The sequence below is a fragment of the Bubalus bubalis genome, chromosome 3 (assembly GCF_019923935.1).
Source record: "Bubalus bubalis isolate 160015118507 breed Murrah chromosome 3, NDDB_SH_1, whole genome shotgun sequence".
NCBI classification, from domain to species: domain Eukaryota; kingdom Metazoa; phylum Chordata; class Mammalia; order Artiodactyla; family Bovidae; genus Bubalus; species Bubalus bubalis.
In genome coordinates, this window is record NC_059159.1 from 160,275,250 (window position 1) to 160,289,184 (window position 13,935).

At 42.8% G+C, this 13,935-nt stretch overlaps 1 protein-coding gene across 1 annotated transcript in view; it reads right to left on the reverse strand.

The window, feature by feature from the left end:
* Positions 1–5,908: 5,908 nt before the first annotated feature.
* ELP1 (elongator acetyltransferase complex subunit 1) overlaps positions 5,909–13,935 on the reverse strand; it is a 63,782-nt gene continuing 55,755 nt past the window's right edge. Inside the window, exons 34-37 of the mRNA XM_044940399.2 lie at positions 13,054–13,181; positions 12,104–12,258; positions 9,946–10,021; positions 5,909–7,234 (exon numbers count right to left, since the gene is read on the reverse strand). Of these exons, the coding sequence (XP_044796334.2) occupies positions 7,167–7,234; positions 9,946–10,021; positions 12,104–12,258; positions 13,054–13,181 (427 nt within the window). The 3' untranslated portion in view covers positions 5,909–7,166. The remainder of the gene's footprint in view (positions 7,235–9,945; positions 10,022–12,103; positions 12,259–13,053; positions 13,182–13,935) is intronic.

Below are 13,935 nucleotides of genomic sequence, written 5' to 3' on the forward strand. Positions count from 1 at the left end.
TCCTTCCACAGTGTGTTTCTCTTTCCTTACGCATTAAGAACTTCATGCGTGAAGCATCTGCCTTAGAATATGCATTTGCCCAAACAGTGGTGGGGGCTGAACAAAGGAGAGGGGCAGTGGGGGCGGGAGGAGGGAAGGAAGGGGGAATGATTATGGACCAGAAAGACATGCATTATGTTGATTGCTGAAGTATTTGGGGGAGACACTATCTCTACAATTACTCTGTCCCTTATTTTGTGTATTCCCCACTTAAGGTACTATAGTATTGTTAAACTCTGGGAGTGTGATACATTTAATAGAGTAAATGCTGTCGTGGCATTTAAGAATATCCCTTTCAATAAACAGCAACAGGAAGTACGCGGTAATGGTTCAATCTCCCACAGAGGAGCAGAGCACGTTTCACACTTGATCAGCACCTCTGAAGGCTTGGAAGAGCTGATAATGCCTGACACCTGCTTTGATTGGACTTTCTATTGGTCCCAATAGTCACTTATAATGTCTCTATCAGTTCTTACCAAGCCATCATGGTGACTAGCTGCTGAAACCCATGTGTTATGAGCAAGGTATGTGTTATCTTAAGGGAAAAACTCTTCAGGGAATAGGTGCTATATAGATTTCCCCCTTTAAAAACTGCAGGAAGATTTATCTTGGTTTATCAGCACTAAGATCATGAGGATGCAACCCACAGCCATTCTCCAGACACTTCAAAGGGCAGCTGCTCATCTCCGACATGACTGGATTCTCCATCAACCCGCAGGGTATACAAGGAGTTTGGAATGGGCTCAGGATAAAGGCTGCCGGTTTTGCAGTGGATGGTGGGTGACTCTAACCCAACTGAGGAACCAAAGGAACATAAAGACCCTTGTGGCCTGGAAGCCTTTCCAGGGCCCAGCATGGTCTGGGGTATTCTTGCAGGCAGTTTATAATTGAACCTTTGATTTTTTAGAACGGTCCCCAATATATTCTCTGCCCTGTCTCCAACACTGCCAGGCAGCATAAAATAGTGGAAAGAACATGGGCTTTGGACTCTGTGGACTGAAACTCTTTTGCTACCAACTGGCTATGTGACCTAAGTCTTGTTTAGTCACTAAGTTGTGTCCAACTCCTTTTCGACCCCATAGACTGTAGCTCACCTGACTCCTCCGTTCATGGGATTTGCCAGGGAAAAATACTGGGGTGAGTTGCTGTGTCTTCTCCAGATCTTCCTGACCTAGGGATCAAACCTGCGACTCCTGCATTGGCAGGCAGATTCTTTACCACTGAGCCACCAGGAAGCCCTGAGTCTCTTCACCTATAAAACTGAAATCAAACACCTACCTCACATAGCTGATTATAAATATGAGATATAAAACAATAAAAGTTTAGCTTTGAAAAAACTATCAGAGATAAACATTTGAAAACTAGCGTGTGGCCTCCAGGAGGTGATCCTAAGAGTTGTTGGATAGTATTATCTTGTAGATTTCTACCCGTTAAATACAGGAGCCCAAATACCTTACTAGGATCCTGAGCCACACATACACCCAAAGGCGCACACTTTCAAGCATGCATAGGAGAGCTATGGCATCTCTACCAGGCTCAGGGAGAAGCCCTACAGAGCCATCCTTGTAACCTACAGGTTTGCCTACAGACAGCCTTGAAAGACGCAAATGCCTTACCCTGGAGGCCTGGTGAGTGAGCATAGACGGCTGGCACCAGCAAGCTAGAGTAGAGAAGCAAAAATAGCCACAGAAGGGCTTAGTCAGCAAGGGTAAGCCTTACCCTGGAGGATCAGGGCGTCAGATGAGTTGGTACACTGACTTGAGAGAGGTCTGCCTTGTTTACCTGTTTCTGCCCAAACCACTACAGTCAACACTCGAAGAACATTCATTGTTCTTCGAGAAGGTTGAAGTCTGGCTAATTCTTAACCTTTGGACCTCTTTGACAGGGTGGTTAAAGCCTATTGGCCCCCTCACAATAATATTCTTTGAACACATCAAATAAAATACATAGGATTATAGAAATACACTATCTTCAGATTCTTTAAGGGTCTGTGAACCCCCCAGTCAAGAACCCCCAAAAGGTGAAGAGGGTCTTGATGAAGTGGAGGCATGGGAGATGATTCTGGAGAATGGGAACTCCTAGGCCATTCTAGGACTAAATGCCATACTGCATTTTAAAATGAAAAATACCAATGTAAGGCTGAACAACTGTCTAATCTCTTTTCAAAGCACTTTTATGAATTCTCTCACTTGTCCCATATAAATAGCCCTTGCAGAAAAAAAGCATCTTCCTCACACAGAAAAAAAGATGAAAAGTTTTTAGTAAGTATTTGGAAGCCATCTTAGCCCATTAGTTCCCAAATGGAACAGTTTTGACCCCTGAGAGACATTTGGTAATGTATAGAGCCTCTTGATGAAAGTGAAAAAGGAGAGTGAAAGAGTTGGCTTTAAACTCAACATTCAGAAAACTAAGATCATGGCATCTGGTCCCATCACTTCATGGCAAATAGATGGGGAAACAGTGGAAACAGTGTCAGACTTTATTTTTTGGGGCTCCAAAATCACTACAGATGGTGACTGCAGCCATGAAATTAAAAGACACTAACTCCTTGGAAGGAAAGTTATGATCAACCTAGATAGCATATTCAAAAGCAGAGACATTACTTTGCCAACAAAGGTCCGTCTAGTCAAAGCTATAGTTTTTCCAGTGGTCATGTATGGATGTGAGAGTTGGACTGTGAAGAAAGCTGAGCACTGAAGAATTGATGCTTTTGAACTGTGATGTTGGAGAAGACTCTTGAGAGTCCCTTGGACTGCAAGGAGATCCAACCAGTCCATCCTAAAGGAGATCAGTCCTCGGTGTTCATTGGAAGGACTGATGCTAAAGCTGAAATTCCAATACTTTGGCCACCTCATGCAAAGAGTTGACTCATTTGAAAAGACTCTGATGCTGGGAGGGATTGGGGGCAAGAGGAGAAGGGGACGACAGAGGATGAGATGGCTGGATGGCATCACTGACTTGATGGATGTGAGTCTGAGTGAACTCCGGGAGTTGGTGATGGACGGGGAGGCCTGGCGTGCTGCAATTCATGGGGTTGCAGAGTCAGACACGACTGAGTGACTGAACTGAACTGAGAGATATTTGTGGTTATCATAACAGGAGGAAGGGGTATGTCATACTGGCACCTGATGGGTAGTTCAGTTCAGTTCAGTTGCTCAGTCGTGTCCGACTCTTTGCCACCCCCACGAACCACAGCACGCCAAGCCTCCCTGTCCATCACCAACTCCTGGAGTTTACCCAAACTCATGTCCATTGAGTCAGTGATGCCATCCAACCATCTCATCCCCTTCTCCTTCTGCCCTCAATCTTTCCCAGAATCAGGGTCTTTTCCAATGAATCAGCTCTTCACATCAGGTGGCCAAAGTATTGGAATTTCAGCTTCAACATCAGTCCTTCCAATGAACACCCAGGACTGATCTCTTTTAGGATGGACTCGTTGGATCTCCTTGCAGTCCAAGGGACTCTCAAGAGTCTTCTCCAACACCACAGTTCAAAAGCATTGATTCTTCTGCGCTCAGCTTTCTTTATAGTCCAACTCTCACATCCATACATGACCACTGGAAAAACCACAGCTTTGACTAGACAGACCTTTATTGGCAAAATAATGTCTCAGCTTTTTAATATGCTATCTAGGTTGGTCATAACTTTCCTTCCAAGGAGTAAGCGTCTTTTAATTTCATGGCTGCAGTCACCATCTGCAGTGATTTTGGAGCCCAGAAAAATAAAGTCAGCCACTGTTTCCACATCTATATGCCATGAAGTGATGGGACCGGATTCCATGATCTTAGAGGCCAGAGCTATTGCTCAATATTCTGTAATGTACAGGGTAGCCCCCTACAACAAAGCATGATATAACCCAAAATATCAATAGTGCTCTTGTGAGTCCCTTGGACAGACAGCAAGGAGATCAAGTCAGTCAATCCTAAAGGAAATCAACTCTGAATACTCACTGGAGGACTGATGCTGAAGTTGAAGCGCTAATACTTTGGCCACGTGATGCAAAGAGCCGACTCACTGGTAAAGACCCTGATGCTGGGAAAGATTGAGGGCAGGATGCGAAGGGGGCTGCAGAGGGTAAGAGGGCTGGATGGCATCGACTCAATGGACACTGAGTTTGAGCAAGCTCTAGGAGATAGTGAGGGACAGGGAAACCTGGCGTGCTGCAGTCCATGGGGTCACAAAGAGTTGGACACGACTTGGTGACTGAACAACGAATCAACAATGCTAAGACTGAGAAACCCTGGTTAGCCCAGTGGACACACAGGTTGGAGAAAAGATTCAGTGAGATTAAATGACTTTGTCCAAGGACACTAAGATGAGTGGACCATGACTTTGTTCTTTCCAAATACCAGGAGGACATCTGTTGGTCTTGAAGTTCCTAGGACTGGAGGAAGAGCAGGCAGGAAGCACAGGTAAGGGCTGAGGGAGCACAGAGAGCACAGGAATTGAGAGCAGGCCTGCAGGGCTGCAAGCACCATCACCTTGACTGTGGCCTGTGTACAGGCGATCTCAGATATTTATGGTGACCTAGCTTCTAAGATGGTCATCCTCCCCCAGTTACTATGTGACAGACAAGGAAGGACAACCAAAGGCTCCCAAGGACTTGTCCAAGTGGTACTTCTAGTGAAGCACAGATTACAGGAAGCCACAGGAGGAGGAAGAAAGCTAATTTTGCTTTCCAAACTTCTGTGTGTGTGTGAAAGTCGCTCAGTTGTGTCCAACTCTTTGAGACCCCCATGGACTATACAGTCCATGGAATTCTTCAGGCCAGAATGCTAGAGTGGGTAGCCTTTCCCTTCTCCAGGGGATCTTCCTAACCCAGGGGTCGAATCCAGGTCTCCCACACTGCAGGCGGATTCTTTACCAGCTGAGGCACAAGGGAAGCCCAAGAATACTGGAGTGGGTAGCCTATCCCTTCTCCAGCAGATCTTCCAGATCCAGGAATCACACCAGGGTCTCCTGCATTGCAGGCGGATTCTTTACCAACTGAGCTATCAGGGAAGAAGCCCTTCCAAACTTATAGTCACCTACAATTACTAAGAACTGTCAGTTTTATTTACTTTTAAAAATATCCTCTTCAATTAGAGAGAATCCCTCAGATGTGTGCACACGTGTGTACATACACACATAAATGTATGTGTGTATATATGTAGGTATATGTGGAAAATCAATTTATTTTAAAATATGCAGCACTGCTAAGAAATTATACCAAGCTCTACTGATAAAAACATAATAACCTCCTGCCTCAGCTTTTTTAAATCTGAATTAAAATGCACTTTGATTACAGGAGACAATCCTCTGCACAATTCCTCTTGATGTACAGAGCATCTGACCAAAGCTGATTCAGTGGCACCAACAAAATAATGAAGGCTTTTAGCTTCTTCCTGCAGCATGAATTTGCTTTGGGAAAAGCCCAAATTTGGGGGAAGAATCATATACTCTCCTCTAGAACTTGACAGAATCTTTCCCCCAAATTAAGCATTCATCTACCAGGAGGTTCTCCTTTGCCCATACACAGCCATTTCCCCCCAGGATTTCCCCCTTGACGTTGCCCTTCAATTTGGAAGGTTTGCTCCCACCTGCTGCTTCTCCAAATGAATAAAATCCCATCTTGCTCAGATGAGTAAGTGACAGTAATTTGTATTCATACAAATTATTTTTTGCTTCTTCACTACATTATTTTAAGGAAAGTGAATTTTCATGCAAAGTCACGCCATTATCAAGCCATGTTTACTTCTATTTCCAATCCATCAGCAGGGATCCCTTTACTATTATCTGTAGCAAGAGCACTACATTAAAACATCGTGTAGGTTACCATGTTCAGTAATCCACACCACAGAGTAGTCACAAAGCACTTGCAGCCTTTCGATGCTGTGCACTTAATTACAGATCTTCTGTTTCTATTATTTTGTGAACATTTTCAGACACAAAAAAATTGAATTATACAATGAACACACCTAGATTCTGTAGTTTACATTATTATTAGGGAAAGGCTTATTTGGTTACACAATTCTGGGTATATCCACACTCTGAGGATCAAAAGCAGCACTTACTGTTAGCTTACATAGAGAAATAGAAGTCTGATTCTGATATTAAAGCGTGGAAGAGATTGTTAGCTTTACCCAAGAACTCAGCAACAAAACTGTTGTCAAAAGGAATTAAGCTTCTTCTAGACTCACCGAAAAGGGAAAACATTTCCATTTCTTCCAAAGAAAATAACTAAAAGACAGAAGTCAGTTAAGCACCATAAAGAAAAATAAATGAAATGGCCTAGACACTGACAAAAACACTATGTTAAAAGAAGCAACATCTGGAGGAAAAGGAGTGACTTACTACTGCACGTGCCACCTGATGCACACCGCTCACCATGCCAAATGCGCACAACACTGTTTCAGAAATTCTCGACTGTTCCAGCGCTGATACTGCTAATTCTAGCAGAACATTCACAGGCAGTAAAGAGTCTCTATGGACACTGTAGTGCAGAAGGCTCAAGCTGGCTGTAACTGGAAGCACATGACCTGGTAAGATATTACTGTCAGCACAGGAAAGCTCAGAACATTAAAGAATCGATTTCGATTTTCATTCTGCTTAGTTCAAGGTGAAGAAGTCATTTAAATGATTGAACCTGACCAAATGTTGAGACCACTAATAGCCATGTTGTTTATATATAATGCTTTGCTCAAGGAACATAAAACAATTTTAAAACATTATTTTACTTTTCTTCACACTTGAGATAGAAGCCACGAAATATTATTCCCAATTAACACAAATCAGTTCTATGATTTTTTTATGGTCCCAATATGATTCAGATCTGTAGCTGGGAATCAAACCCAATGTCCTGATTACCATAAATACCAGAAATATGCTCTCAACCAGCACTAAGTAAAAAAACAGTAACTTTTACAAAATGATGTTCTATTGGTTGAAGCTTAAAGTCTTGCTAATGATTACAATTACATGCAAAATAAAACAGAAATTTCTGTCTGCCGAGGTCCGCTATACAGAGCAGCTCTCCCCAGTGCTAAGGTAGATGGTCTTCTCTTCCCAGTTCCCAAAGCCAGGCCTCGAGGAGTGAGGAGTAGAAGGAAGACAGCTTTCTCTGCCAGAGCCTCCTAGCTGAGGTCACATCAATCTAGAAGGCTCAGTTTCCACTGGGTTCTTCTGTTGATCTTTGGTGGCATAAAAAGCTCAGCATCTAAAGGAAAGGAAAGAGAAACTGTAACAGACACACTCTTTCCTGTTGGTGGGAGCTGAGGCAATCGCTCTAAGCTAAAACGAGGCGACTGGGCTTTGCACCTACAAGATGAGCTTCAGAAGCAGAGTTAATGTTCGTGTTACCCTAACAACCTCCTGGTCAGAGCAAACACAGCCTAGAGGCCCTGCCCCAAAAAGAGGAATTCCACTTGAACTTCAGGCAGGTGAGAGGGTTGAAGAAAAACAGGCACACTAACTGATTCAAAGGGAAAGAATATTTTGTATTTCAAATGGGAGAGTGTGGTGGTTGTGGTGATGATAAGGCTGTACACATGTATTAAATTTCATCAAACTATACACTTAAAAGATCTGTACATTTCACTGTATGTAAAGTTTACCTCAATTTTAAGACTTAAAGAAAAAACTGGTGGCATGTTTTCAGTAAGTAAAGCTAACAGACAGAAAAGACTTTAAAAAATAAATAAATAACTAGAAGAGGCAGGTGACAGTTGGAGAAAATTTGTCAGATAAAACTTCCAGGCCCTCTTTCGGATACATTTATGGAGTTATTTAAGTAGGAATAATAAATAATAAGTAGAAACATGAGAAAATAAGTAAAGAGGTTCTTTCTTAGTATAAATACCACATATTAACTTATTGGCAGGAAAGAAACTATTCTGAAAGACTATATGACAGCAAGCCCTGACATCTTTCATATTTCCATGTTTGGATTTCATAGCACAAAGAAAGTCATTTCATAAAAATACTTTGAGGACTTTTATCAATTTTTCCAAGGACTTCTCTTTATCCTTTGATAGTCAAAGCAATTTTGCTATCAACCATAACAAGTCCAACTGGTCTATGATTTAAGCACTACTCTGGTAAAACGTGAATCCATTTTATGAAACAGATTCCATTTTTGCAAGACCTGGAATCAGCTTGTGTGGTGCTGCATTGATGGTAAACATGAAGCAATGAGAAAATGCCCCTCAGGTCACTGCTCCCCTGTGGTGTCAGCTGGGCAGGGGCAGGCGAGGAATATTTGAGTGGCACTGATTCTGTGAGTAGCTCATCTGCCCCTTTTTGGGTTATGCTGCTGCTGCTGCTGCTAAGTCGCTTCAGTCATGTCCGACTCTGTGCCACCCCATAGATGGAAGCCCATCAGGCTCCCCTGTCCCTGGGATTCTCCAGGCAAGAACACTGGAGTGGGTTGCCATTTCCTTCTCCAATGCATGAAAGTGAAAAGTGAAAGTGAAGTCGCTCAGTTGTGTCCGACTCAGCGACCCCATGGACTGCAGCCTACCAGGCTCCTCCATCCATGGGATTTTCCAGGCAAGAGTACTGGAGTGGGGTGCCATTGCCTTCTCCGTTTTGGGTTATGAGAACTTCTCTTTTCCTACACAGTCTATACCAGTGTTCCTACACAGGGACACGGATAATACACATAATGAACTGATGATACATAATACAAATTTGGAGGCTGCTGATAATGAGCAGCCTTAAAGTTTTAAAAGTCTTCAAGGCACAGCTGGGAAATGAAACTGCTCTTTGATAAAGCCAACTAGACCACCCTAGGGAAAGATGTGTGACTGGACTTGACCTGAAGGCCAGCATCAAGCCAGCAGTAAGGAAAACAGGGGCAAGAAACCACAGCTGGATTAGACACCACACAGCCTGGATTAATTACCAAACAGCCTCTCGTCTGGGATGAACTGTGAGCATCTCAGAAATCAGTGTGTGTTTTGGGACTGACACCAGAAGCAGCCTGCCAGCCTCCAGGAAGAAGGGGACCTAGGGATATAGCAGTTAACTGTCTGGATATATGAGCTTAGCTGGTATGGAAGGTGGTAAGAATATTCCTGGTAGCAAAATATACCATTAAGGTTAAACTTGACATGGCTCTCACAAAGCCTACTTCAAATGTCATCAAAATACTAACACAATATACCATTTAAATGAAAAACTTTCAGAATGCTGCCTGCCACATGCCAGAAATGCAAACAGCAACTACAGAAACTGCCAACTTTTCAAAGCTGAGAAGAAGTTACCATGCTGGAATGATCCACATGAAGGGCAAATACTTTGGCACCAAACTGATCCGTCAAAAGTTTTTTTTAACCAACTTTGAAAAGAAAGCCTTTAGGGTTTTTAACTTTGAGGACTATGTAACCCCCCACCCCCCAAAATAAGCAGAAACATTTTACGTATAATTCAATAGGAAATGCAGATGAAATGATAACCTTCTTTGGATCTGTTTTCAAATTATACTATCAATCCTAAGGATGACTAAAAAGGTCCAGCTCTGAAGCAAGAAATGTGAAAATGTCCCCAAGACACAATGCAAAACTGCCAAGAGCCAAAGCTGATGATTCAGAAGAATTCTTACAATGTATGTGCAAATTAGACTGTTTAGACTCAAACTTCAACTGGGATGTACCTGTATGGATGCATATATGCCACTGCATTGACAAGTGCACATGTCAGAACAAGTTTTTAAAAAATTATACATTTAATATCACACTCGATCTCTCATCCCCCAACCCAGGTTCCTAACACTAAAGGATTAAACTAATTTTACTACAGATAGATTCTTAGAATAGAGGAAAAATTGCAGTGACTCCCCAATCTCTCCTTATACTACTAACCTCAACACTTACAAAAATATACTTCTTCTGCTTAGTACTATAATAATTTAAAGAGAAAAATACTAACCAAGAACAGGAACTGAAGTCTTCTGTTGTTGGTAAGAGGCCATGATACTATTTGCAGTAGAATTGGGACCTAGAACCTAAGTAGAAAGTAGACTGAATCAGCAAAGATTATTTTATCCTTCTGATGACTGCAAATACCTTTGCAGCAATAAGTAGCCCTTCATTTTCATTATGGCATCAAACATATATGTCATTTTAATTTGACAGTTTCTCCCATCTCCATTCAGACCCTGATATCTCCTGTCTACCAGAAGGTAACGATGGGGGGAAAACAGAAAAGGAAAAGCTCAGTGATAAACGTCTGGTCCTTTCCAAATGAGTGAGCCAAACCCTGGGGAGGGGCACAATAATAGATTATAGAATACACAGAGCATCAGACTGTACTCAAAAATTTGTGAGAATTTTTACATTAAAATAATATGTACACAAAACGGAGGAGAATGCAAACTCCACGTGTGTTCAAGGTGAACAAGAGACTTCATAGGAATCCCACGCCTGCAGGAGCCTCAGCGGGCACATGCCAGGCCCTCTGCCCTGCCGTCACTCAGCTCTGTGCCCGTCCCCTCCTGGCGCACGCCCAGCAGCGATCCCACATGCTCAAAGCACTGCCCTGTGACCCATGGTATCCTGCACATGTGACATTACCGTGCTTTACCAACCAGAGCAAAAACACAGATTTCCTGTTATTTCCCCCAAAAGACTCCTAAACTGGTATCTTAGGTGTTAATATGATCTGAATAGATGAGATAAGGGAGGGCCTGGGGAGGCATTGTAAATTGTTAGCTTCAAAATCACAAGTTTTGAAGGTGATCACATTTCTTCTAGGAAATACCTATTATAGTAAATTCAAGTGCTCATGGGAGGCTAACTCTTAGTTGCTTTTATAGTTTTTTCTTTTAAATGCTTTGATACCTACCTTGTCATGTAACCTTCAAAACATTCAGTGAAGTATACCAGAGAATATTCTCATTTATAACTGAGGAAATCAAGACCCAGTAAGCTCATGTATTTCATAAGGCTATGAGCTGACTTTCGGCCTCTGTCTCAGCTCCAAACCCACCCTGCTGTGCACTGCTTCTGAGGCTGGGACTGTGGGCCTGAGAAAACAACCCTCCTCTGACGGCTGTTATTCTTCAACAAGAGCAGCCGACGGAGGGACAGGCCGAGGCTGGAGGGAGGAAGGAGATGGGCTCTGTTCCTTCGTTTGCTTGCTTCCACTCAACAGTGGCTCCTTACCCAACAGCATCTCTTCATTCCAGTTTCCATTTATTTCTATGCACTCTGAACCAGCCTCATCTGCCCCCTCAGAAATACCAGCACCAGATGGCTGCCCCTGCTTCACGGAGCTTCCAGAACCGGTTCTGCAAGGCCCACCTCCAAGCGTCTAAATTCTAAGAATCTCAAACTCTTCCTTCTGTTCTTTCATCCCTAGGGGTAAAAGCTGCTGCCCACACTTACTATATCTCAGTGTTCCTTCTCTGTGCTCCCCTTTGCCTTTTTGTTCCTCTAGTACTTGGTTAACCAGTTCCATTTATTAAAATCTCTCTGATAAAATATGAGCTGTGGTTTCCGTTGTCCTTAACGGACCCCGACAGACAGACCAGCCTTTCAGAATCAAAATCAAAACGCTGAGCAACAGACCTGAGCTGTAAGAGACTGTGCAGATATAAACAATAAATAGATGACAAAACATCAGAATTCTTGATGGGACACAAACAGCTTTAACGTAATTAGTAATCATGTCATAACAACACAGAATTGACAAGTCAAATTTACTGCCATTATCTGGGCTTCCTTTAAAGAGTTCAGATCCCATCCATAAGTGTGAACAGAGAGGTGAGGGACCAGTTCCGGTCGACCCTTAACAATTTCACTGAAGGTCAGGGGCAACCATCTGACTCCCATCTTCTCCGTGACAGAGGTTTCATGTGGGAAAGAGAACTAAAAGCAAACTCAACCTAAGCCAAGGTGTACTATGAACTACACGGTCAATCACAAAATCTTCTTACCACCAGCTTGCTAAGATAATTTAACTGTGGTGTGGTATGTTTTAAGAAACGGAAAATCTTTTGCTTTGACTGTTAAGACACTATGAGAGTAATAATGTGTGAAAGTGATTTTAACACGAAAAGCACATTGTGTTTTTGAGGAAAACTTACAGATGTAGCTGAACTCTGCTGGGGGGTGAGAGTCCAAATTTCCGGAAGCGACCTTTCCATTAACTGCAGAGTATCTTCAAAGGCCTTCTGTAATTCCCTTCCTTGCTCATCAAACTCAAAGAGAAAGAGCATCTTTAAAATATGGCATATTTCATCTAGAGAGAAGAAATGTGAGAGAGTGGTTAAGCTGTAATACCAGCTCCATTGCTAGAATCCTAACAGATTCTTTCCCAAGCAAAAAATATCTAATATCACACAATATCTTCCGTATTTTCTCCTTTCTCCTCCAAAGCTAGAATAATTTAACGTATCTACTACAAAAAGAAAACAAACCCACTGCAGCCCAAGCAGGGGTTAGTGTCTCCTCAATCCTTATCCTGATGTCAGCGATGCATGCATGTGTGCTAGGTCACTTCAGTCGTGTCCGCCTCTTTGTGACTCTATGGACTGTAGCCCGCCAGGCTCCTCTGTCCATGGGAATCTCCAGGCAAGAATACTGGGGTGGGTTGCCATGCCCTCCTCCAGGAGATCTTCCCAACTCAGCCATCGAACCTGCATCTCTTACGTCTCCTGTATTGGCAGGCAGGTTCTTTACTATTAGCACCATCTGGGAAGCCCCCAGGGAAGTTCCCAAAAGGCCAAATAGAAAGATAGATGTCTTTCTCCAGACCAATAAGACTTATTCCCAAGTCCATGATGTAGCAAGTGAAGGGGATGGACTGGATTTTAATCTTTATTTTCATCCCAGAGCAAACCTGCTTAACACTTTAGGCTCTGTGTGGCCTTGGGTAAACTTTTTGACTTCAATGATCGTCCTTCACATCTTGGGTAGGTGAAAGCCAATGAGAAAGGCCTCTGGGCTGAGAAGTTTTGTTTTACGAATGTGCCCTGAAGTGATGTATTTACTAGGGTTTTTATGTGGGCAAGAATCATCAGTATTGAAAATATACCTTTCAATTTCTCAGTCCCCTGCACCACTTCACTCAATGCCTCCAAAAGGGCCACATCCTCCAGTGGACTCCCCTCCTTGAGGCTGTGCTTCTTCCGCTCCGCTTTGCGCCGATTCTTAGATGATCGCCTGTTAGAAATCAGAGATGTTTTAAAAGGGGCTCTCCTTAAGCCCTTCCCACATAAATCTGAACAAGACAAGGATGCCCACTCCCAGTACTTCTCTTCAATGCAGTACTGGAAGTCCTAGCGACAGCAATCAGAAAAGAAAAAGAAACGGAAGGTCATCAGGAATTGTCATTAGATAGGGATGACATGATACTATATTTGGAAAACCCTAAGGACTCCACTGGTGATAGAAGCAAGGTCCGATGCTGTAAAGAGCAATATTGCATAGGAACTTGGAATGTCAGGTCCATGAATCAAGGCAAATTGGAAGTGGTCAAACAGGAGATGGCAAGAGTGAACATTGACATTCTAGGAATCAGCAAACTAAAATGGACTGGAATGGGTGAATTTAACTCAGATGACCATTATATCTACTACTGCGGGCAGGAATCCCTTAGAAGAAATGGAGTAGCCATTATGGTCAACAAAAGAGTTCAAAATGCAGTACTTGGATGCAATCTCAAAAATGACAGAATGATCTGTTCGTTTCCAAAGCAAACCATTCAATATCACAGTAATCCAAGTCAATGCCCCAACCAGTAACGCTGAAGAAGCTGAAGTTGAACGGTTCTATGAAGACCTACAAGACCTTTTAGAACTAACACCCAAAAACGATGTCCTTTTCATTATAGGGGACTGGAATGCAAAAGTAGGAAGTCAAGAAACACCTGGAGTAACAGGCAAATTTGGCCTTGGAATACGGAATGAAGCAGGGC